The sequence below is a fragment of the Rhinatrema bivittatum genome, chromosome 1 (genome assembly GCF_901001135.1).
Source record: "Rhinatrema bivittatum chromosome 1, aRhiBiv1.1, whole genome shotgun sequence".
Taxonomy (NCBI): Eukaryota; Metazoa; Chordata; class Amphibia; order Gymnophiona; family Rhinatrematidae; genus Rhinatrema; species Rhinatrema bivittatum.
In genome coordinates this window covers 737,223,755-737,249,008 of record NC_042615.1, presented here as the reverse complement: position 1 = coordinate 737,249,008, position 25,254 = coordinate 737,223,755, and the positions used below count along the sequence as shown (strand labels likewise).

The following is a 25,254-nucleotide window of genomic DNA, read 5'->3' as shown; positions in this document are numbered from 1 at the left end:
GTTATGCGTCTGTTTTAAGAAGCGCTAAGGACGCGTGAAACTGGAGACTGTATCGCTGGATCGCCTTACGCATCCGAATTGTGCGCTCCCAGCACGTTACAGACGGGAAATCTTCAACCGCACGTTACAGTATCGACCTGAAAGTCTTTTCAGAAAGTATCCAAACTATGTCTTTACTAAAGTGTAAGTTTAAGAGTTATAACTTTGTGCTCCTATTTATAAATGTCAGGATACTTTTTTCTGTCTTTGGCACCAAGCTCAGGAGATTTAATTCACATACTGCACACATTGCCAGTTAGGGACAGCAAGGATGAGTCAGATAGAAAAGGAGCCTTGTTATTTATGGGAAAACTGCCAATAGCAATCCAGCTTCTTAATTCTGCTATGGAAAACAATTTTCAAAAGCTGAATTAGTATCTAAACCAAAGTCCAATCTTAAAACGCTCAGTAAGAGGCTACCTCTGACTGAACTCTGAAGGTATTCACATAAATCTACAATTTATGGGTGATCATATAAAAGTGGGCTTGATATCTGAGCCATAATGGATTCCTAATGAAAGCATTTCCATTTCTCACCTAACAGATGGCATTGTGACTTCTGTAATTGCAAGGAACAGATCCTCATCGCAGGATACATATGCAAAGCATACATACTGTATCGTCATACATAGCTAAGAGGGTCATTTATCAAATTGCAATGTGCATGCGGTAAGGTCCTAATGCATGCGATACTGGCTGCATCACAGTGGTACTATTTAAATCAGGGAAAGGGGAGGAGTGTGGGCAGGGTTATGCCCAGCAGCACTGCGGGCCATAATGTTTTACACATTATCGCCGGCAGCACCATGGAAAATAACATCATCTTTTCCCGTGGTGCTCTGGGGGCATAGTGTGCGGCATGGCTGCACCGCGGTGGGTGAAACCTCACCACCGTGTCGCGGCCAGCTGCACAATATTGACCCCCCTGCCCCTTTTTTTCCCGTGGGCCATCGTTCCGCTATGATGAATGATGAATCCCAGGGTAAGACAGGCAAGGTCACAACTTATTCAATCATCCTTTTTTACCATTAAGGGCCTGATTCATCTAGGACTTTTTTCATAGACACAAAATGTGGGGAAAAGTCTTAGGAGGTAATTTTCAAAAGGATTTATATGCATAAATGGACTTTACACATGCAAATGCACTTTCGAAAATTGCCAAAATATAGGGGTAGATTTTAAAAGAAGCGCGTGTGGCGTACATGTGTGTGCTACCCGGCGCATGCACATGTACACCCGATTTTATAACATGCGCGTGCAGGCGAACGCATGTTATAAAATCGGGGGTCGATGCGTGCAAGGGGGTGCACAATTGTGCACCTTGCGTGTGCCGAGCCGCGTTGCCTTCCCCAGTTCCCTCCCAGGCTGCTCCGAAATCGGAGCGGCCTCAGAGGAAAATTCCCTACCCCCCTCACCTCACCTTCCCTTTCCTCCCCCACCACTTCCCCCCTACCTTTTCCTTTGCTTTATTTTTTTTTTAATCTCCAAACTTACTTCAGCCCTGGGACTGAAGCAAGTTGTGTGCGCCGGCCAACTGCCAGCGCACAATCCCTGGCACAGCAGCAAATGCGCACCCGGACAGCACCATCCCCTCCCTGCCCCTTTTTGCAAGCCTCGGGACTTACATGCATCCCGGGGCTTTACGCGCATCGCTGGGCCTTTTTAAAATAGGCCCAGTGTGCGTATCTCTTTTAAAATCTGGCCCATATTCTACTTTTACACACAGAACTCCTTGAACATTCACTCCTATGTGAATCAAGCCTTAAGTAACATTAAAAATATTCATCAGCACTCATCAATTACACACAGAGAGAACTCCCATCTCTCAGTCTAACAATATACAATACTAAGGATGTGCAGCCTGAAGGGTAGATTTTAAAAGGCTCACATGTGTGAATCCCAGGGTTTATGAAAAGCATGAGTCCAAGTACAGATCCCTGAGGCATTCCACTGTTTACACTTTTCCACTGAGAAAACTGACCATTTAATCCTACTCTCTGTTTCCTGTCTTTTAACCAGTTTGTAATCCACGAAAGGACATCACCTCCTATCCCATGACTTTTTAAGAACATAAGAAATTGCCATGCTGGGTCAGACCAAGGATCCATCAAGCCCAGCATCCTGTTTCCAACAGAGGCCAAACCAGGCCACAAGAACCTGGCAATTATCCAAACACTAAGAAGAACCCATGCTACTGATGCAATTAATAGCAGTGGCTATTCCCTAAGTAAACTTGATTAATAGCCGTTAATGGACTTCTCCTCCAAGAACTTATCCAAACCTTTTTTGAACCCAGCTACACTAACTGCACTAACCACATCCTCTGGCAACAAATTCCAGAGCTTTATTGTGCGTTGAGTGAAAAAGAATTTTCTCCGATTAGTCTTAAATGTGCTACTTGCTAACTTCATGGAATGCCCCCTAGTCCTTCTATTATTCGAAAGTGTAAATAATCGAGCCACATCTACTCGTTCAAGACCTCTCATGATCTTAAAGACCTCTATCATATCCCCCCTCAGCCGTCTCTTCTCCAAGCTGAACAGTCCTAACCTCTTCAGCCTTTCCTCATAGGGAACCTGTTCCATCCCCTTTATCACTTTGGTTGCCCTTCTCTGTACCTTCTCTATCGCAACTATATCTTTTTTGAGATGCGGTGACCAGAATTGTAAACAGTATTCAAAGTGTGGTCTCACCATGGAGCGATATAGAGGCATTATGACATTTTCCGCTTCATTAACCATTCCCTTCCTAATAATTCCTAACATTCTGTTTGCTTTTTTGACTGCTGCAGCACACTGAGCCAACAATTTTAAAGTATTATCCACTATTATGCCTAGATCTTTTTCCTGGGTGGTAGCTCCTAATATGGAATCTAACATCATGTAACTACAGCAAGTGTTATTTTTCCCTGTATGCAACATCTTGCACTTGTCCACATTAAATTTCATCTGCCATTTGGATGCCCAATCTTCCAGTCTTGCAAGGTCCTCCTGTAATGTATCACAGTCTGCTTGTGATTTAACTACTCTGAATAATTTTGTATCATCCACAAATTTGATAACCTCACTCATCGTATTTCTTTCTAGATCATTTATGTATATATTGAAAAGCACCGGTCTAAATACAGATCCCTGAGGCACTCCACTCTTTACACTTTTCCACTGAGAAAATTGACCATGTAATCCTACTCTCTGTTTCCTGTCTTTTAACCAGTTTGTAATCCACGAAAGGACATCGCCTCCTATCCCATGACTTTTTAGTTTTCGTAGAAGCCTCTCATGAGGGACTTTGTCAAACACCTTCTGAAAATCCAAATACACTACATCTACCGGTTCACCTTTATCCACATATTTATTAACCCCTTCAAAAAAATGAAGCAGATTTGTTAGGCAAGACTTCTCTTGGGCAAATCCATGTTGACTGAGTTCCATTAAACCATGTCTTTCTATACGCTCTATGATTTTGATCTTGAGAATAGTTTCCACTATTTTTCCCGGCACTGAAGTCAGGCTCACTGGTCTATAGTTACCTGGATCGCCCCTGGAACCTTTTTTAAATATTGAGGTTACATTGGCCACCCTCCAGTCTTCAGGTACAATGGATGATTTTAATGATAGGTTACAAATTTTAACTAATAGATCAGAATTTCATTTTTGAGTTCCTTCAGTACCCTAGGTTGCATACCATCCGGTCCAGGTGATTTGCTACTCTTTAGTTTGTCAATCTGGCTACTACATCTTCCAGGTTCACAGTGATTTTGTTCAGTTCGTCTGACTCATCACCCCTGAAAACCATCTCCAGAACTGGTATCTCCCCAACATCCTCATTAGTAAACATGGAAGCAAAGAATTCATTTATTCTTTTTTCAATGGTCTTATCTTCCCTAAGAGCCTCTTTAACCCCTCAGTCATCTATTGGTCCAACAGACTCCCTCACAGGTTTCTTGCTTCGGATATATTTTAAAAAGTTTTTATTATGAGTTTTTGCCTCTATGGCCAACTTCATTTCAAATTTTCTCTTCACCTGTCTTATCAATGTTTTACACTTAACTTGACAATGCATGTGTTTTATCCTATTTTCTTCAGATGGATCCTTCTTCCAACTTTTGAAGGATGTTTCTTTGGCTACAATAGCCTCTTTCACCTCACCTTTTAACCATGACTGTAATTGTTTTGCCTTCCTTCCACCTTTCTTAATGTGTGGAATACATATGGACTGCGTCTCTAGGATTGTATTTTTAAACAATGTCCATGCCTGTTGAACACTTTTAACCTTTGCAGCTGCACTTGTCAATCTCATCAAGTAAGTTATGAAACAAAAAAAAAAAGGAAAGATAAGGTAGGGTTTAGGAGTGGAGAGGAGAGGAGAGGAGAGGGGAAGAGGGAGGGAGTATAGGTAGAGGGAGGGAAGGGAAAATCCCTCCCAGTCCGCTCCTTGAAATTCTCTAATTCGTCCTAAACGATTGCACATCCCTATTATACACACAGGAAATAATCATACAAAATTATCCTAAACACAACCCTCTGAAGGCTAAAGGAAAAACTGGCATAAAATTTATTATATCTGCAACACTGCTGTACATTAGACTCTGGAGTAGAAGCAGGATGAGAAGCAATTTTGCTAACTAAAAGATTTTTCAATTGACTAGGTTAAAGAAAATCAAACCTATTACCATCTAACTTTATTAAACATTCAGCTGGATAACGAAGAACAATTCACCTCCCAAACTTAACATGGTATCTCTGTACTTAAAAAATGTCCTTCTAGTCTGTGTCTGCCTGGAAGCATTAGGAAATATGCATATTTTATGACCAAAGCATGTTTATTAGCAAAAACAATTTCATAATCCTCAACAAGACCAAACTTTTCTTTAAATACATAACAATAAGCTATTGAGAAGCAATTAAGGGAGTACAAGGAACATAAGAATATAAGAAATTGCCATGCTGGATCAGACCAAGAGACCATCAAGCCCAGAATCCTGTTTCCAACAGAGGCCAAACCAAGCCACAAGAACCTGGCAATTAACCAAACACTAAGAAGATCCCATGCTACTAATGCAATTAATAGCAGTGGCTATACCCTAAGTCAACTTGATTAATAGCTGTTAATGGACTTCTCCTCCAAGAACTTATCCAAACCTTTTTTGAACACAGCTACACTAACTGCACTAACCACATCCTCTGGCAACAAATTCCAGAGCTTTATTGTGTGTTGATTGAAAAAGTATTTTCTCTGATTAGTCTTAAATATGCTTCTTGCTAACTTCATGGAATGCCCCCTAGTCCTTCTATTATTTGAAAGCGTAAATAACCGATTCACATCTACTCGTTCTAGACCTCTCATGATCTTAAAGACCTCTATCATATCCCCCCTCAGCCGTCTCTTCTCCAAACTGAACAGCCCTAACCTCTTCAGTCTTTCCTCATAGGGGAGCTGTTCCATCCCCTTTATCATTTTGATTGCCCTTCTCTGTACCTTCTCCATCGCAACTATATCTTTTTTGAGATGCGGTGACCAGAATGAAAAATTAAGAAAACATAGATTACGAATCTGAGTGATTTTCTAGAGATTCAATACATTGTAAGCCTCCCATCATAGCCTTCTGTTGAACAGAAACTTGTTCTTTAGAAGTCTCCATAGAATTAGCAAGATCATTAATTTCCTGTTAATAGGTTTTTTCTAATAAAACAAAATCCTGCCATACATTTTTGATGCTAATTACAGCAGGTATCTGCAAAAGAGACTCTCCCATAATAGACCCACCTAGCTCATAATGATGTACTTGATACCATGCCAAACTGCTAGGTTCCTGGCACGCGATGGGCCACCACAGCAGATGATCGTGCTTCTGGTGCTGGAGGAGGAATGCGGATCTCAGGACTAAGTGATGCTTTGGTCTCTGGCTGACTTCCCGCTGCTCCACTTGCCAAGTCAGCAACAAGGCCATCTCCTGAGAATCCTTGCCCAACAGACCTCAGGATCATTTGATGAATAGTGTGTTGATTGGTAGGCTGAGAAACAGAAAGTTTCTGCACTCAACCCTTCCATTTAACCATAATAAAACGAAGGGAACCAGAGGGCAAGAGAAAGTCAGGTAAAAACAAACCCCTTAGTGTGTGAGCAAACCCCTTAGTGTGTGAGCAAACACACACTAAGGGGTGCACTCTTTAGAAGTATGGCTTTGGTGCACCAGTGGTGGTGCACCGCTGGATGTCTCCTTTTATCGACTGCTGGCTCCAGGTGATGTCACAGCACTTTGTGGAGGGGGGCCAGGCAACAAAGTTGACCTGGGAGGTAAGCACAGTCACAAGGAGCCAGGAGAAGATCCTTCATGGCCCACAAGCAGCCACTGAACGCATCCTTTTATCAACAGCTGGTTCCAGATGATGATGTCACAACACTCCAAGGAGATGGGCCAGGCAGTGAACTTGACCTGGCAGGTAAGTGCAGCCAAAAGGAGCCAGGAGAAGATCCTACATGGCCCTCATTTTGTTCATGTTAATGTTTATTTTGGTTTGTTTTGTTTGCTGCACTGAAACATAAATAAATAAATCTAAGCAGGACATTCCAGGCACCATCAATTCTTTTCATCGTCTCCCTAGGCCCCCCCACCATCACCAAAGAAATCATCCAGGGCCTGGACCTATGCAGCTTGACTGAGTGATTCCCAGTTGCAACCTTCCTGAGCCATTCTCACCCCCTTCTCCTGTCACCTTCAGAAATCTGCCATGGCTGGGGACCTCCGTGAAGATCCAGGCACAAGAAAGGGGACTCCTGACCCCCCCAAGACTTGCCAAAAGTCCCTGGTGGTCCAGTGGGGGTCCTGGAGCCATATCCTGCACTCAGGCCGTCGGCAGCCAGGGGCCGACCAATGGCACCGGTAGCCCCTGTCACATGGTAAGGGCAAAGAGCCATGGCACAATTTTGTTTACTGGCAGCCGACGGCTTGAGAGCGGGAGATCGTTCCCGGGACCCCCGCTGGACCGCCATGGATTTTAGGCAAGTTTTGGGTGGGTCCGGAGGGTGGGGAGGATGTAATAAACTAAATTTTAAGGGTTTTGGTGGGGTTTTTCTTTTAGTGAAAAATCGCCAAAAAAAAAAAACGACCCGAAGCCCAAGCTGACATGTAAAAACTAAACACATCTCTAGGAAGAAGTGATCACTACTCATTCCTGCCCTGCTGGAATGCTTTTCAAAATGTGCCAGTCAACCCTGAGTTTCACACCATATGTGACATCAAAATGGTGCCTGTCTCAGATCGGGTATCGTTTTTATAAGGATTCTGATGAGGCATGAGTGACTAGGGTATACTCCTGCCCTTCTCTTGTGCATGGACCCTCCATACTATAAATACTATATATAAAACTATATAGATATACACACACACATATGTTTTTTTCTGAGTCCTTTATATTGTTAGTGAAATTGTGCTGTTGGGCAGTTTGGAAGGCGCAGAAACCTCAGCTGCTCTCTTTTGATCTTGAGGCAATTGTGGCATGATACCTATATCTATTTCTCATCTTCATCTGGTCCCAGCCATTTTTACAGAATTATGTCATGATAGTCATATTAAGGCAAAATGTTGGAGAGCACTAGGGAGTGGTCTCAATTCAGGAGAGTGTGCCCTTGGGCCACAGCACGGCCCCAGAGGGGATTCCGGAGAAGCGCCGAGGCAGCGAGACATATCCATGCACAGACAGACAGGCTGAAGACTTGGGGCCCTGTCCTCTGCCGAACCTGAATACATCAGAAGAGACCCAGCAACACAATGCTGGTCTCTGGGGTAGCCCTCCGGCCACTTGTTAGCCTTTCGGACCCACTGCCTGAGAGCGGCAGGAGAGACAAAACGGACAGAGGTTGAGGACAGGCGATGACTGTAGAACAAGGACAAGACATAGGCACTAGAAGACTTGGATGAGAAATAGGCACTTGGAGACTTGGACAAGACATAGGCACTTGGAGACTCTGACAAGATGAGGCACTTGGAGACTCAGGCAGGCATTACCCCTCATGGTGCCCTTCACAGCCCTCTGTGGGCTGGTCGCGGACCACCTTGTTCCACTGCGCGCCCTACACAACCTGAAGAGGCTGGTCGCGGACCACACGGAGAGCGGGACAAGCACAGGACTGAAGCTCAGGACAGAAGAGGAATCCGGGCAGCACCAGAAGATGGATCCGACTGGAACAGTTCTCCAATGACAGGGAACAGGACTCAGGCTTAAATTCAAACACGGATTCAGCAAACTCAGGATGGACATCTGGTTGTGGAATCCGGCGGCAAGACAAGGCTGGAATATCTAGAGCCAGGAACTGGAAGAACCGGGAAGAACTGAAGTACTGGAACAACTGGAGACGAGGACTGAGGACAGGAACATCTGGAGACGAGGACATCTGGAGGCAGGAACCAGAGAACTGGAATGACAAGGCACAGGACAGACAAGGATGCAGGATCCGACGAGAGACCAGGAACCACGGATGAAGGGAGCTCCCACGAAGAAGAGAGGACCTTGAAGAAGTGAAGGTGGACCTCAGAGCCTCCTGGAATGAAGAGATGAGATGAAGAATCCAGAAGCAGGCAAGCTCCTTGCGAAGGCGACAAGGGACAGGCGAGGAGCCCTTTTATAGGGCTGAAGATGTGACGCCAGGAGACGTCATCAGGTAAGGCCATGGGGCTTTTCCCGCCACGGGCCCTTTAAATATCGAGGAGAGGAGCTGCCGCACAACTAGGGAAAGGCCAGGACTGGGGACAGCAGCGGCGGCGTCCATGCCGTAAAGAAGACTGTAACAATGGTGGCCCCATGCTGCGGAGAAGGAGGAACATTGGTGGCCTTCAGGCCACAAGGGAGGAACAGCATGTCGGCGGCTCACTGCCACAAAGAAGGCAGCTGCGGCTCCCATGCCGCGCCGGGAGAGGTGACATTGGCAGCCTCCGGGCTGCAAGACAAGGCCGGGATGTCGGCGGCTCCATGCCGCGAAGAAGGGCAAGGTCGACGGCGGCTCCGCCTGCCGTGGAGCAAGGATGGCGGTGGCACTTGGGCTGCAGGAGGTGAGAGGCTGCTCATGGCTAGGCCCGCGAGCAGAATTGTAACACAAACATTTCTGTATGAAAGCATAAGTGGTTGGGATCCTCTGGGTAGCAGAGACGGAGACTTTGGGTGGGTCTAGAAAAGTGTGAAGTCAGTAGTAGATGACATTGTGTGATGACCCTCTTACTCTGCAGGGGATAATTAGTAGCTATTGCTGTTCTGGCTGCTAATTCCATTCTTCTATCTATATTCTGGCCCAGAGGAGAGCTATAATTGTGCAATTAATTCTACCAGGGTCGTTATAGAGTAGACATTTGATATTCTGAAAACTTGATTTTGATGACTAGACCACACCAATGATTTGGGCCTAATTAGTCCAATCAAGTGCATCAAGTCTTGATGATGTTGCACAACGTTTAAATGAGGAACCATCTATCTTGATTGGAGGCTGAGGATGGAAAACTCAAGAAGCTGAAGATCAGGGAGAAACTTTGAAAACACTGGCAGCAGCACACAAGGTTCATACCATAAGTCAGTACATCAGTTGGCTAAAGGTGTATGGAGTATCAGTAGAAACCTTGTGTATTTGCTATAGATGTGTGACCGATAATCAATTTCGGTCACCAGTAAGCCCTGGGTAAATCCCGTTTTAAAGCTAGAGCAGTGTAGTTCTCTAATGGGGAGGATACTATTCAAATCAAGACAGGATACTCTCAAGCAAGACAGAGTCCAAATTGGAAATGGGTCTAGTCAAGTCAAAACACCTACAAATACTCTTAGTCTACGCTCCCCCGGGAGTTCTAGAAGCGGACCCTTCACCCCTTATAGAATCCATCGTGAAACATATTAACTCAGACCTTCCAACAATGATCATGGGGGATTTCAACCTCCATACAAACGCAACACCTCTTTCTGCAAACTGCGAAGCCCTCCTCACCACCCTCGGCGCTATGGGATTTACTCCGACCATCAACAGCCCTACACATAAAGCTGGACACACTCTGGATCAAATATTTATCAATTCCAATTTCACTTGCAAAGGAGAACCTTCCTGTACCCCAATCCCTTGGTCAGATCATTTCCTGATAGAATCCTCCTTCTCCACACACAAACAGACACACACCGCCACACACCTTTCCACCATTCAATTCAGGAAAGCATGTCCATCGGATACACTCAGCGATCAGCTCTCCAAAGAACTCTCTAACTTAGACTTAGCCAACCCCGACTCAGCCCTTTCCTCCTGGCAAAAAATTACAGAAGCTGTCGCAAATAAATGGTGCCCTATGGTCTCCAAAACAATCAACCCAACAAAAAAGGGAAATCAACCCTGGTTCAGCGCTGAACTTAAACAAATGAAACAGACCTTACGCCATAAAGAAAATAGATGGCGCAAAACCCCCAACACCTCTACACTTTCCACTTACAAGGGATTCTTACATCACTACAGGACCGCCATTCTACAGAAAAAAAAGGAATACTATGCAAACAAAATACATCATTTCCAATATGATGCCCAGGCCCTATTCGCCTACGTGACACAAATCACCAAATCTACCCCCCCACCTATTCCAGATGAACATGCTCTTTACAAGGCTAATGAACTCGCTTCTTTCTTTCAACAGAAGATTTTAAATACTCTCGCCCTCCTGCCTTCAAATACTACACCTCCCAAGTCACGTGAGAATCCCCAGTCTCTCACTAGACCTAAATTCGACAGTTTTGAGTCAATCTCCACCAAAGAGATTGAATCCCTTTTAAAAAGGCAGAAACCATCAAGCCATCCGGCCGATAACATCCCATTGAGACTCCTGCTTCTCATCCCAAATGCGATCTCAGGACCTCTGACCAGTATCATAAACAGTCTTCTAACGCAAGGAAGCTACCCAGACAGTCTAAAAACCGCCTCACTCAAGCCCCTCCTCAAGAAACACAACTTAGATCCGAATGTTTTAGCTAATTTCAGACCCATCTCGAACCTCCCATTCGTTGCCAAACTAACGGAGAAACTGGTAAACACCCAACTTTCTGAATATCTCGAAGACCACAAGATCCTATACCCATCGCAATATGGTTTTCGTAAATCACGCAACACGGAGACCCTTCTCATTTCACTTACTGACCATATTATCATGGGGTTAGACAAAGGACACTCCTTTCTGTTAATCCTGTTAGACATCTCAGCGGCATTTGACACCGTCAACCATACCAGCCTGCTGGATCGCCTAACAGACATCGGCATCTCCGGATCTGCCCACAACTGGTTCAAGTCCTTCCTCAGCAATAGGACTTTCAAAGTCAAAATCAACAATAAAGAGTCACCCATAACTAAATCAACTCTTGGCGTACCTCAGGGTTCCTCCCTATCTCCTACCCTCTTTAATATTTACCTCCTCCCCCTCTGCCAACTGTTAACAGACCTCAACCTAATTCATTATCTGTACGCAGACGACGTACAGATTCTAATCCCAATAACAGAATCAATCTCAAAAGCGCTCACCCATTGGAACAACTGCCTTCTATCCATCACTAACCTACTTAACAGCCTAAACTTGGTTCTCAACGCCTCTAAGACAGAGCTGCTCCACATCTCCTCAAACAAAATCAATATCTCCCCACCATCACCACACAGCCCTCACATTACCTGCAAGCAGGTTAGAGACCTTGGGGTAATACTAGACAATCGACTAAACCTCAAGAAAATGGTCAACACAACATCCAAAGACTGTTTCTTCAGGTTACAGATTCTGAAACGTCTTAAACCACTCTTATTCTTCCACGACTTCAGGACAGTCCTCCAAGCGCTACTGTTCGCCAAAATAGACTACTGCAGTGCCCTTTTCCTAGGCCTCCCCAAATCTACTACCAAACCACTGCAGATGTTACAAAATGCGGCTGCGAGATTGTTGACCAGTACAAGACGCAGCGAACACATCTCTCCCATCCTCAGGAACCTACACTGGTTACCAGTTAATTTCAGAATTCTATACAAATCAATCACAGTAATTCATAAAGCTATCCATCATCATCTTCAACTCGACCTGGAAATCCCATTCAAACTCTACTCCTCTAACAGACCAACCAGAGATACTCTCAAAGGCACTCTGAAATTCCCTCCTACTACAGCCTCACGCCTTTCGATGACAAAGGACAGAGCTTTTTCAATAGCTGGCCCATCTATTTGGAATAGCATCCCATCAAGCCTCAGAGTAGAGCCTTGCCTGTTAACTTTTAGAAAACGACTTAAAACCTGGCTCTTTCAAGAAGCATTCGCCAACCCACCAGACAATCACTAGTTGTCCTTCACGCTTACCCATCACGGTGTTTATTCTCACGAATAGACTCTGACTCTTCCAGATTAAAGCACCATTAAGCTTTAACCCGTACGCAATATGTTATCACTTTGTATGTATTTATTTCCTGCTTTCTCTTCCTTCCAGCTTCCTGCAAGCTTCCAAGTTCTCTTACCCTGTTGATTGTAACTTTGACTCTTTTTTTTTTTTTTTTTGACTTATTCCTACCTATTGTTTACCTTTTGTTTACTTGAATTGCTACCCCAGTTATATTCTTGTTTATTGTAAACCGATCCGATATGGTTATTTACTATGAAGGTCGGTATATAAAACTGTTAAATAAATAAATAAATAAATAAATAAATAAATGCAACCCCTCCCTTTGAGAACTCTGGAATGACCATCCACCTGAGAGTTTTGGGTTTTTTTTAAGCAGTTCTGTGGGCAGTCTATTATGGGTTTTGTGAAGTTAGGAGGTAGTTCATGAGCTTATCCTTTGTTGTTTTTTCAGGCCCAATCAAGGAAAACAGGCTAACCCAGCCTGTGGAAGCTGACTAGGATTGGAAGGGTTTCCATCCAGTCTACTAACTAGCTGGTTGGGCTTTTACATTTTCTTGGTAGGAGGCCTGGTGAAACCCTGGCACCACCTGGACTCAAGGATTGGGGAGCCCTGTTTTTGGGGCTGCCCAGGTGAGGAAGACCTAACCCTCTACACCTTAGTTAGGACGGAGGAGGTGGTGACCCGGTGCCAGGACCCCCTGGTGATAAACTGATTTACAAGGGAAGAAACTTTGTGTTTGAGAATCAGGAGGAAGTGTTTGACTGCCCCCTCCTCCTGAAGGGAGCATCAGAAGTTGCTGTTCCATCTGGATTCCTCCTATAAAGGGATCCAAGCACCAAGAAACAACAAATTGTGGGTAACAAATAAATTGAGAACACTAAGAACACCACACAGAAGTCTTTGCCCTGGGGAGAAGGAGAGAATTTTGCAACTCTCTTTGCAAAGACTGTTTTGAATATTTTTATCCAGAGTTGGAGGGGAAACCCTGCCACATCACCAAAAGCAGGTACCTTTTCCACCCAGGGCCTCCACTCCTTTTACTTCTTGGAAGTGGGGAAATCCTGGGTCCCTGTGAGGGATACTCTGCAGAGATTGACAGAAAGAACTATAAAGTCTACAGATTAATTGTGTGGCTGAAATTGAATAGATTGAGCCCATTTATCATTGCTTATCCGCAATTGAACTTTATTTTATGGAGACCACCTCGGGGTCTGGAGTGGTTTTTTTTTTGCATAATGGCCCATAATCAGGCCGATACAGTAAAATGCGCAGGAGAGCCAGCTCTCCGAGGCGAGCGCCCGCTCTCCCAAGGCGTGCCCAGGCCACTCTCCTGGGCACGCGATTCAGTATGCAAATGAGGGCCTGCGCTAACAAGGAAGTGCTAGGGACACTAGCGCGTCCCTAGTACCTACTTATTGGCGGACGCGGCAGCTGTCAGTGGGTTTGACAGCCGACAGTTAATTTTACTGGTGTCGGTTATCGAACCCGCTGACAGCCACGGGTTCGGAACACGGACGCCAGCAAAACTGAGCGTCAGTTTTCCAACCCGCAGGCCGATGTTTTTTTTTTTTTTTAAGATTTTTTATTTTTTTTTATTTTTGGGGCCTGCCTTTGGCAGGAGTTAATTTTTGAGAGTAAAATGTGCAGCTTGGCTGCAGATTTTACTTTCTGTATCGAGCGGGACTAACTAATAGGCTCATGAGCACGCTATTAGTTTCAGGGGGGGGGGTTGGACGTGCGTTTTCCATGCGCTATTACCCCTTACTGTATAAGGGGTAATAATAGCGCGTCAAAAACGCGCATCCAAACGGGTGCTAACTGTGCACTCGGCCTGAGCGCACCGTACTGAATTGGCCTGAATGTGAATTTCATCTCAGGATGCTCCTCTCCCAGGGGCACACAGACATAGAGACTCCCTTAGCACTCGGGGCCTTGGAAGATAACTTCCACTCATGCAACAAAGGATCCATGCCTTGGGGAGAAAAAAAGACTATGTCAACCGCTAGTCAGAGTCCCTGCCTCGAAGAGACTATAAATTCTTTTATGGCCCACCCATGCAGGACAGGCACACCGGGGTGGGGTTACAGCTATGAGACTGAGCATGAGTATGGTACTTATTTTTATTTCCTAAGTTTAGCAGACAGCTAGCAGCAGGTAGAGCCTTAAATAGGGGCAATCAAGGGCTATAAAATGACTAAACTCATAATGGAACTTCTAGGAAACATTTTTTATGAGTGTACAAGGGTCAGCAGAAGACAATCTGAAATTTTACAATGCCTATAACTTTTCACAGATTTTGGTTCAAAGTTTTACAATATCTTTTCAGATGTATGTCTAAATTCAGCAAACATAAGTTTGCTGTATAAGAATAAAATGATTTTGGTGCCAACTGAGGTCAATTTCTCTCAACACGACAGGATGTAATCCTGTTATAGTGTCAAATAAAAAAGGAAGTGAAAGCCATGTATATGCATCAATTTTCTAATGCTTCTCATCTTTGACCCTAAAGAAAATGACCTCATACTTATCAAACTGCGGTTACTTTCAGTATTTATTTTATTTATTTATTTATTCAACTTTATTTATTTATTTATTTTTAATTTTATATACCGGAATTCCTGTATGCAATACAAATTTATATACCGACTTTCAAATACATGTCAAGGCGCTTTACATTCATAGAGTTTGCAGTAGCAAATTCAAAAATATATATAAGCAACTTGTCAGTTTAACTTTTACATACTTTCAATAGTCTATTAATCTGAAAAATAATATAAAATATACAATTAAAACACTAAAAAAACCACTTTAAAAAAATATAATTAAATTTAAAATAATTCTAAAAAGTACAGAAAGTGCATGGCACATGCTTCACTTTGCTCCCCAACCCTAACCCCAACCCCTCCCACCACCCCCATTAACACACACATTTTGATCCAGTCATGCCTCTAGATAGACAGATGGTCAAGCTGAACCCAGCCTAAGCATATTTTTATATGACTTGAAAAGTGCTAAAAATGAGATCATATTTAACAAATACAGTGGTTATCTGTGATAACCTTGCTGTAGTTACACAATGTCAGGTTCTATTTTAGGAGTTACCACCCAGGAAAGAGATCTAGGCGTCATAATGGATAATATATTGAAATCATTGGCTCAGTGTCCTGTGGCGATCAAAAAAACAAACAGAATGTTAGGGATTATTAGGAAAGGAATGGCAAATAAAGCGGAGGATGTCATAATGCCTCTGTATCGCTCCATGATGAGACTGCACCTTGAATACTGTGTGCAGTTCTGGTCACTGCATGTCAAAAAGGATATAGCTGCACTGGAGAAAGTGCAGAGAAGGATGACCAAAATGATAAGGGGCATGGAACGACTGCCCTATGAGGAAAGGCTAAAGAAGTTAAGGCTGTTCAGTTTGGAGAAGAGACGACTGAGGGGGGATATGATAGAAGTCTACAAAATCATGAAAGGACATGAACAAGTTAATGTAAATCAGTTATTTACTCTCTCAGATAACAGAAGGACCAGGGGGCACACCATGAAGTTAGCAAGTAGTTAACTTAAAACAAATTGAAGAGAATTCTTTTTTACTTAGCTCATAGTTAACCTCTGGAATTCTTTGCCAGAGGATATGGTTACAGCAGTTAGTGTAATTGGGTTTAAAAAAGGTTTGGATAAGTTCCTAGAGGAAAAATCCATAAACTGCTTTTATGGAGATTAATAAGCAATAGTAGCTTGTGATTTATCTAATGTTTGGGTACTTGCCAGTTACTTGTGACTTGGATTGGCCTCTGTTGGAAACAGGATGCTGAGCTTGATGGACCCTTGGTCTGACCCAGTATGGCACATCTTATTATATGTTCTTATGATATATAGCCATAGTATTTATTGTAAAATTTGCTTTTTACCACAGCAAAATTCAGCACAACTAACAATGTGAATATTATATTGCTACTTTTCAACGTAGGAATAGTAAGCAAAACCCAGAAAATCATAGCAAGGACAAGCAATATCAACTCTCTAGATCAGAGGTTCCCAACCCTTCAGGGAACACGGATCGCTTTTTAGCTATAAAAAGCTTCACGGACCCCAACACAATTCTCTTTAATTTTTGCATGCCATAAGAAAAGAAATGATGATTGCACGCTAGAATCATTCCTAACGTATAAAACTTTATCTAAACTGAATATGCAGGGAGGGCAATTTCCAAAGCTATTTAAAATTTCCCCTCTTAATTGAAGGGTGAGGCCATTCCACCTTCCAACCCAGCTGAAATGGGGAAAAGGAAGCAAGTTCAAAAAAGTTCTAGGTTGGCAACCTGGCATGACCTGACAGAAAATCAGCACCGGTACCTGCAGAGCTGCAATCTAATTTTCAAAGGGAAACTGCCCTTGGCATTCTTTTGAAAACTTGGGCTGATAGGGGAAAACCACCTGCTTTGAAGCAAGTGCAAAGTACATGCGTGAAGGTGTGCTCCAGGCTGTCAAACTGAAATCCCTGCTGCTTCCCCCCGACAGGTAAAAGCATTCATGCTGCTCATAGCGCAGGTACTTTTACCCTCAGTGGTGGGGAACAGCAATTTTCAAAGGGCCTTTTGACATGGATAAACAGGGGTTCACCCACACAAAAAGTTTGGAAAATTGACCCCTTTTTATTCTGCTTTTCTGTTACACTTTATTATTTTATTGTATGATTCTTACAACAAATACAGAAAATGATAGTCACTAAATAATTATTTACATTTTAGAAAAAGCAAAACAATAGCTTGCTTTTCAAAGGAAAGAAGGCTTATCAGAGCTCCATCTTTGTCTGTGTGCCCCGCTAAATAACTTTTGTGTTTAATGTCTCATCCTCTCTCCGCCTTGATTCCTGGTGGCCACCTTTCCCTTCTTCCTTCCTGGACTATGGCAGTCCTCTGTCCCTCCCTTTCTCTCTACTTCTGTTCAGCATGATTCCCGAGAGTCCACTCCTTCTCTTCCTTGATAGGCTGCTATCCACTCTCACCCCCCTTAACCAGGTCAATCATGGAATCCTGTCTCCCTCTTTATCCTCCATTTCTTCCTTCATTCCTGTCTCCTTCCTTCTCCTGTCTTTCCCCAGTCTCATTTCCTCTTTTCTTCCTTTGAGCCACTCTCACTTTTCTGGTGAAGCTCCCCCTCTCCTATCTCTGTCAGGCCAGTAGGAGAGACGTGGCACTAGTGGGAAACGTTTCTCACTACTGTGATAACTCAGCCTCTCTCTCCTTTCCTCAGTGTGCAGCCTAGGTTACAAAAGCTCTGAGAGCCTCAATTGGCCTCTCTCTTTCCCACATCCTCACAAAGTGTAGCAGTGGGGTTTATGATTCTTGAGGGCTGCAATTGGTCCCTCTTTTTCCCACCTCTGCTAAACATGCAGTAGTGTGGTTTGAGGCTTATAATGGGTGCAACTGGCTCCTTTCTGCCCCTCCGCTTCCTGGTCTGTAGCAATGTGGGGTGAAGTTTTTGGGGCCATAAAAACCCTCATCTCACCCCCCTGGCCTGTGGCAGCAACTCAACTAATCACAGGTAGCAGCAGCCCAAACTTTCTTGGATCCCTTCTGGAGGAAACTCTGGAATGGTCTCATGGACCCCAGGTTAAGAACCTCTGCTCTAGATAGTTCCTCAGGCAATCAATAGAATGAAATAGGGATTATTTCTGTGTCCTAATCTTTTCAATATTTTCATATGTGATATTGCAGAGGGAATAGAAGGAAAAGTTTGTCTTTTTGCAGAAAATACTAACATCTGCAATAAGGTTGGACACTCCAGAAAGAGTAGGAAATTGAGGAATTATCTGTGAAGCTGTAAGGAGTGGTAAAGAATTTAGCAGCTAAGTTTCAACATAAAGGTAAATTCATACATTTGAGTTGAAAAAAATCTAAGGAAGTAGTACATGATACAGGTACAACTTAGATTCTAAGTCCACTTGGGCAGGGAAATAGCTACAGTGCCTGCATTGAAAATTGCCTTAAGCTCAAATTTGGAAAAGGCGAGTGTTGCGTCCCTGCTCGCAACAAATTCCAGAAGATGTGGTTAGTGCAGTTAGTATAGCTGTGTTTAAAAAAGGATTGGATAACTTCTTGGAGGAGAAGTCCATTACCTGCTATTAAGTAAGTTGACTTAGAAAATAGCCACTGCTATTACTAGCAACGGTAACATGGAATAGACTTAGTTTTTGGGTACTTGCCAGGTTCTTATGGCTTGGATTGGCCACTGTTGGAAACAGGATGCTGGGCTTGATGGACTCTTGATCTGACCCAGCATGGCATGTTCTTATAGGTCCCGTTGTTCCGTTTCCTGAAGTCCTGATTTTCCTGAAGTCCTGATGTTCCTGAAGTCTTCCAAGTTCCGAGTCCTCCAGATGACCACCCCAAGGGTAAGTCCGTATTGATCCGGTTCCTGTCTCTGGTCATTGGAGCCTCATTTGGTTGGATCCCCTTACGGCGCTTGTCCCGCTCCCGCGTGGTCCACGACCAGCCTTCCCAGGTTGTGTAGGGAGCACAGTAGGACAGGTGGGCGTGTAGGGCGCCCTGAGGGGGATTGCCCACCTGTACCTTCCAAGTTCCAAGGCTTCGTCTGAGTCTTCCAAGTTCCAGGAGTCTTCGTCTGAGTCTTCCAAGTTCCTGTCTTGGCTTGTTCCTGCCCTCAGCCTCTGTCTAGCCTCACGCACTCGTTGTTCCCAAGCGGTGGGTCCAGAAGGGCTTCTAAGTGGCTGGAGGGCTACTTCTGAGACAAGCATTGTGCTGCTGGGTCTCATTGGTGCATGTAGGTCCAGCGGAGGGTTAACCCTGCCTTGTTCCTGTTCCGAGTTCCTTGCTTTAGTTCCAGTCCTGTCTTGTTCCTGTTCCACCCATGCTTGCATGCCCTCACCTCCCACGGTGTGCCTTGGGGCTCCTCCCTGAGTCGTGCCGTGGTTCAGGGGCTCATGCTCTCCTATGAGCTAGCGACCGCGCCTCCATGCTCTCAACACCAGCCATAGGCTGCGCTCGCAACAGTGAGTCATTAAATGTAAACCCAAATGATGTGGATGGGAGAGGACTAAGGTACTGATATGCACCAAGCAAGAAAGATCACACGGTGGTCATATTAAAAATTGATAAGGCAGAGACCAGCGTAAAAGGAACGCTATGGTGCTAAGGGTGCATATTACCAGTAGTAAAAATGCAGGTGATAAGAAGTCTGTAGAAGACATTTATGAAACATCACTTGGAATACAGTGTCAAATCCTGGAGAACATACTTCCAAAAGGAGATCTCCAAAATAGAGGCAATACAAAGTAGGACTACCAAATGGAGGTGAGCCAGAACCATAGCATTATGAAATGAGAATTAAGAACCTAAATATGTATACCCAAGAGGAAAGGAGGGAAAGTGGAGATGCAGCTGTCACAGCAATGGAGCGTGGTAGCAGCAAAGCACAATCCCTGCAGAAGATACAGATTTGAGAAGATATGGGAGGTATGGGAGGGTTAGGGTTGGAAGGCAGAGGATGGCTCATTGTTGCAAAATTATTTAGAAATGGGTAGTGGGTGAGGAAGGCCAGCCCCTGATCTCTAGCACTTTTAGTGTTAAAATGCTTTCTGGGGGGCTTGGGGGGGGGGGGGGAGGTAGGAGAGGCTCGGCCGGGCAGGTCCATGATTTACAGATTGAGTGGGGATCTGTGATTTGAGCCACCAAGCCCGTGGGGAACCTTTTGTTCTGTTCAATGGTAAGGCCGCTTACTGGCTACATTCTCTGGGATACAGCCAGTTAACTTGGGCAATATTTTTAAACTGGGAAGGCAGGGTAATGAAGCAACTATATCTAAATAAATAAAGTTATCTGGCTACACGAAGGCAGATAACTTTATGGATATTCAATGGGACATTTATACTGCTGAATATCCAGGATAACTTATGTGGCAAAATTTAGCCACATAGGTTATCCGTTCTACATTTTTTTTTTTTTTTTTAATATTGGCCTTTTAGTTGCTATGAAACCAGTTTATAGTTGAAGGTTGGTATTGTAGCAGAAAGGGAAAATGGGTGCACGCTAGATGAATCTCATGGGCTTTCTCTGCCATTATGTTCTGTATGTCCATGTTACTTCTATTTTCTCCTAAATTGCTTTCTGGTTCTAATTTTATACCTAGTTTTTCTATTTTCTTTTGTGCTTACCAACAACTTTCCTTTAAAATACACAATGGAACAGAGTTAATGTAAGTTTCTGCTCACTGGTTGGTACTAGTATGCAGCCAATGACTTGGTCAGTAATCCATTTCCTTATTGTCTTATTTTTTAACCAAAGTTCCAATGAATATAGAATTTGTTGTTAAACACCAGATACCTGTGACACTTCAAAGCAACTGGCATACCCCTATGTTTTGCTTGGTCACTTAAACATGACAAGACTTTTGCTACTGTATCATTTTTTTTTTAATTTTTCTGATTTGCTTGAACAATTAAATTTTATCTTACCTGGCCACTTTCATTCATCCTGTACCAAATCCATTCCACAGGATCATATTTTGAGCTGTCACATTTCATAACAACAGTATCCCTTTCATAAGTAACCATGGGTTTGTCAGCTCCCTTGACCTTAGGAACTAAAGATAAAGAGAAAATATGCCAAGAAATGTATTAAAAGGTTTTCCAAGCTGCATTCATTTATTGTAGAATAAGCATTTTAAAGATACACATTCTCTTTTCCTCCTCCTGATTAAACTACAGTTTACAATGATCCCTCCCTACCAGTCCTGCCCCATCCTCCAGAGAGTGGTTCTCAACCTTTTTTCTATCAGGACACACCTGAGAGATGATGCTCACATGCGTGACACACTGAACACATAACCATCATGGGACTAAATATAAGCATATACTCTACATCCACAGGAGTCCTCCTGCTTCCTAACAATCAGGCCGATTCAGTAAATTCCGCGGGAGAGCGGACGAATGCCCGCTTTCCCGGCGCGCGCACCGGCCCCTCGCCGGTGTGCGCGATGCAGTATTCAAATTAGGTGGCGCGGTAGAAACGGGGAAAAGGAGGCGCTAGGGACACTAGCGCGTCCCTAGCGCCTCCTTTTTGACAGGAGCAGCAGCTGTCAGCGGGTTTGACAGCCGACGCTCAATTTTGCCGGCGTCGGTTCTCGAGCCCGCTGACAGCCATGGGCTCGGAAACCGGATGCCGGCAAAATTGAGCGTCCGATTTTCGGCCAGACAGCCGTGGGCTGAATTCAAATTTATTTTTTTTTTACTCTTCGGGACCTCCTACTTAATATCGCTATGAGATTAAGTCGGAGGGTGCACAGAAAAGCAGTTTTTACTGCTTTTATTTATTTATAACTTTTTTATACCGAAGTTCAGGTAACAGAGTTACTTATCACTCCGGTTTACATTCCAACATGTAGTAAATAATGACAACATATGTCTTACAATGAACAGGGGTGTGAACAACTTGGAAAACATAACTAGGAAAAAAGAATAATATGAACAGTTAAAACGAAATGGACTTAAGGGATATCAATCCAAGTAGGGAGGGAAGTTTGCTAATGGAGGGGGGAGGGGGGAAGTAATTATGGTTGAATAAAAGCATGAACATAGGCCCTGGGTAGCGACAGTATGTGACAGTCTGTGGAGGCTGTGGATGACTCAATAAATTATGGGAATGCTTGACCGAACACTTTGCTGTGCACTTTCTCGGTGCCGGAAGAAATTAGCGCCGACCTTTGGGTTGGCGCTAATTTCTGAAAGTAAAATGTGCGGCTTGGCTGCACATTTTACTTTCTGTATCCCGTGCGCATACCTAATAGGGCCATCAACATGCATTTGCATGTTGAGGGCGCTATTAGGTGCCGCGGGTTGGACGCGCGTTTTCCTCCCCTTACTGAATAAGGGGTAAGGGAAAACGCGCGTCCAAGAGCAGGCTAACAGTGCGCTCTGTCAGAGCGCACTGTACTGTATCGGCCTGAAAGAGTGCAGAGCGGAACTAAGACATTTCCCTGTACAACTCACCATACAAAAAAGATTTTCTGATTCTGGTTTCATCTCAATAACAGCATCACAAACTCCCTCTACTATCAGGTGCACTGTAAAATAATACAAACAAACCCCATTCTGTATATGTTTATCACACCTGCCATACCTCAGCAGCATTAACTCCAAGAAATGAAACAGCAATACCCCTGCCCATGAAAAGGCAGCAATTCACCACCAGTGCAATATAAAATATTGAGAAAATACAACAAATAAGATTGATACAAATCCCTACGTCTCAGTCACACACTATAGAATACAGACAGACCTACCTTCACCTAATATAGAATAAAATACCACAAATTACAAATGCGAAAACAAAAACTGGAACGGAAGCATTAAGACCTTCCTCTTGCAATGCAAAACTGGAGAACTAGAAACAGAAATATATTTCCTTCTCCACTAAGCAAAGTTCAAAGACAGAAGAAATGCATATTCTCAGAAATGACATATTATGGATTTTGTACCCAGTCACTCCCCTCCATGCCCCCATCAACCCTCACTTCTCCCAGTTACTCAATTGTCCCTTCACACGCTCATATCCCTGACCAAAATTTCCGACACCCTCCACCTCTGCATCCTCTTCCCTGTGCCACCTCTCTCCCCTGCTCAACTTTCCCTGCCCTTCCCTCCCCAGCATTCCTCTGACCACCTCTTTCCCACCTCTTCCTGCTCAGCATTCCCTAACCTCCCCTCTCCCCCAACCCTGAAGTCCCCACACCTCCATCTCTCACTCCACTTCCATCTCTCCTTCCTTCACCCCTCCCTACCCAGCAACCCCAACCTCCTTTCCCTCACCTTTTCCTACCCAGCAGACTCCTGACTCCCTATCTGCCAAGGCCTTCCTGCCCAGCACATTTACCCCTCCTCCTGGCTCCCAGCCAGCATAAGCCTTCAGTCCAATCCAGAGTCTCCCTTCTGCTTTACCAACAGCAGATGAGGGCAAGAAGTATTGAGGAGAGGAAGAAGATGAGGTAGCAGCAGGGGAAGCCAACCGTGGATCTAAGGAGCATGCACCTCTCTCCCTCATGCTCCTGCTTTCATGTCCCCATGGGGTGAAGAGAGCATCAGCAGCCTCACTGCCAGGCCAGGCAGGGGAAGATAAAGTTGGTGTCCTGCCGGGCCCACGTGAACAGGAGTTGCTGATATCTTGCTCTGATCTGGGTGAAAAAGAAGGAAGTAACCTCCCACATACCTGTGGGAGAACCACTGCTTCCAGAGGGCAAAGACGTAAGCTGCAAAGCCAGAATCAGTGCTATGCATAAAACTAAATTAGTCCTACCACAGCAATACCTTAACTGTCTGTGCTTACAAACACAATAACAAGCCTAAGCAAAATCTTTTGCAAATGCAGTATTCCATTAACACCACATAATAAGACATGGAATTTATTTTCTTTCATTGCTTAAATTTACAGTATTTAATCTTTGATACCATCTTTTAATATAGCTACTAGTGTGATCAAGTCAGTTTGAGCACTATAAACACTGCATCAGCTTGTGCTAAAGGATTTACACAGTTTTGAGGATTTTTTTTTTTTTAAAGATAGTATCACAATTGAATGCTATAATTATTTGCCATGGGAAGTTCCAATTTTGGAAATGGCCTTCTCCTTCAAACAGTAGTCCATTTTATGTTTCATGCTGTAGCATTCCAACAGAGGGAACTCAACTTCTCATGCAATTGCACGGTATTATTGGAATCAATTACAGGTACTGGGTTTAAAAATATATATATATATTTGACCAGGGGCGGATTGGCCTATCGGGGGATCGGGCATCCCCCGGTGGGCCGATCGCTCCAGTCATGTGGTCTGCCGTGCACGATGATTTGTCCTGGGCGGCGAATACCTGGGCCGGTCCGACATCGTGACTCCGCCGCTGTAAATGACTTATAAAACAGATGCCATTTCTAAAATTTCATCATCCTCAAGCGTTTCTCTACAGTAATATTCTTAAAACAAAAAAAAGAAAAGTGGTCCCTCTTGAAGAATGTAAGTCATTCAGGCCTCTAATTACTAAAATGTGTTAAAAAGCATGTGTGGTGAAAGGGAAACTCAGGTCAGCCAGCACCATTTTGAATATTGGCGCCCACAGGCAGGAGTAACTAGGAGTCACCCCTGCCCCCAATGCTAGTACTTACTCAGAGTAGGCACCTGTTTATCATCCTCTTTACTAATACTGCCAGCCTCTTTGGTAGATGTATCAGCAGCACTAGCAATTTAATTAGCTGTGATGGCAGGCAGTGGTTTAGGAGCCAAAATTGTAGGCAAGATGGGCAACTCTATATCTGGCCGGCTTAGATCACTTCCCAGTCTAGATGAATTAAAAGTACGCTCAGTCACATGGGCAGCAGCAAAATCACCGTCCCGAGGTGATAACAGAGCCCCAGGCAGAAATGGGTAAGTAAGAGGTGGAGAAACATTTTCAGATCTTTTTCATACAAATAGCTTAGCTTGGCATCCTTCACAAGCCAAAAGAATAAGAATCCAACGTTGTTGCATACAACATACAGTCCATTCAAAACAGATAAGGGGTATGGCATCATCAAGCTCAAACCACACTCTTCCCATGACATGGTAGGCATTAGCATTTTCAAAATGATTTTCTCTTGCCATTTGTTCATTTGCTTAAATTAGTGTTGCACAGGGCTAGTGCAAGAGTATTTGGCGTCCTAGGCAATCCTTTATTCATTCACCCCAAACGCCCAGCTTACCTATTGGTGGCAGCTACAGCACTCCCCTCTTTGGCAGTATTGGCTTTCCCCCTCTGGACCTCATGCTGGTTGGATTTTGCCACTC

The 25,254-nt window shown here is 44.0% G+C and overlaps 1 protein-coding gene across 1 annotated transcript in view; it reads right to left on the bottom strand.

Moving 5' to 3' along the window:
- The window catches only part of EMB (embigin), a 71,030-nt gene that overhangs the window by 5,400 nt on the left and 40,376 nt on the right, over positions 1 to 25,254 (bottom strand). The window contains 1 exon segment of the mRNA XM_029577691.1: positions 20,901 to 21,028. Coding sequence (XP_029433551.1) covers positions 20,901 to 21,028 — 128 coding nt within the window.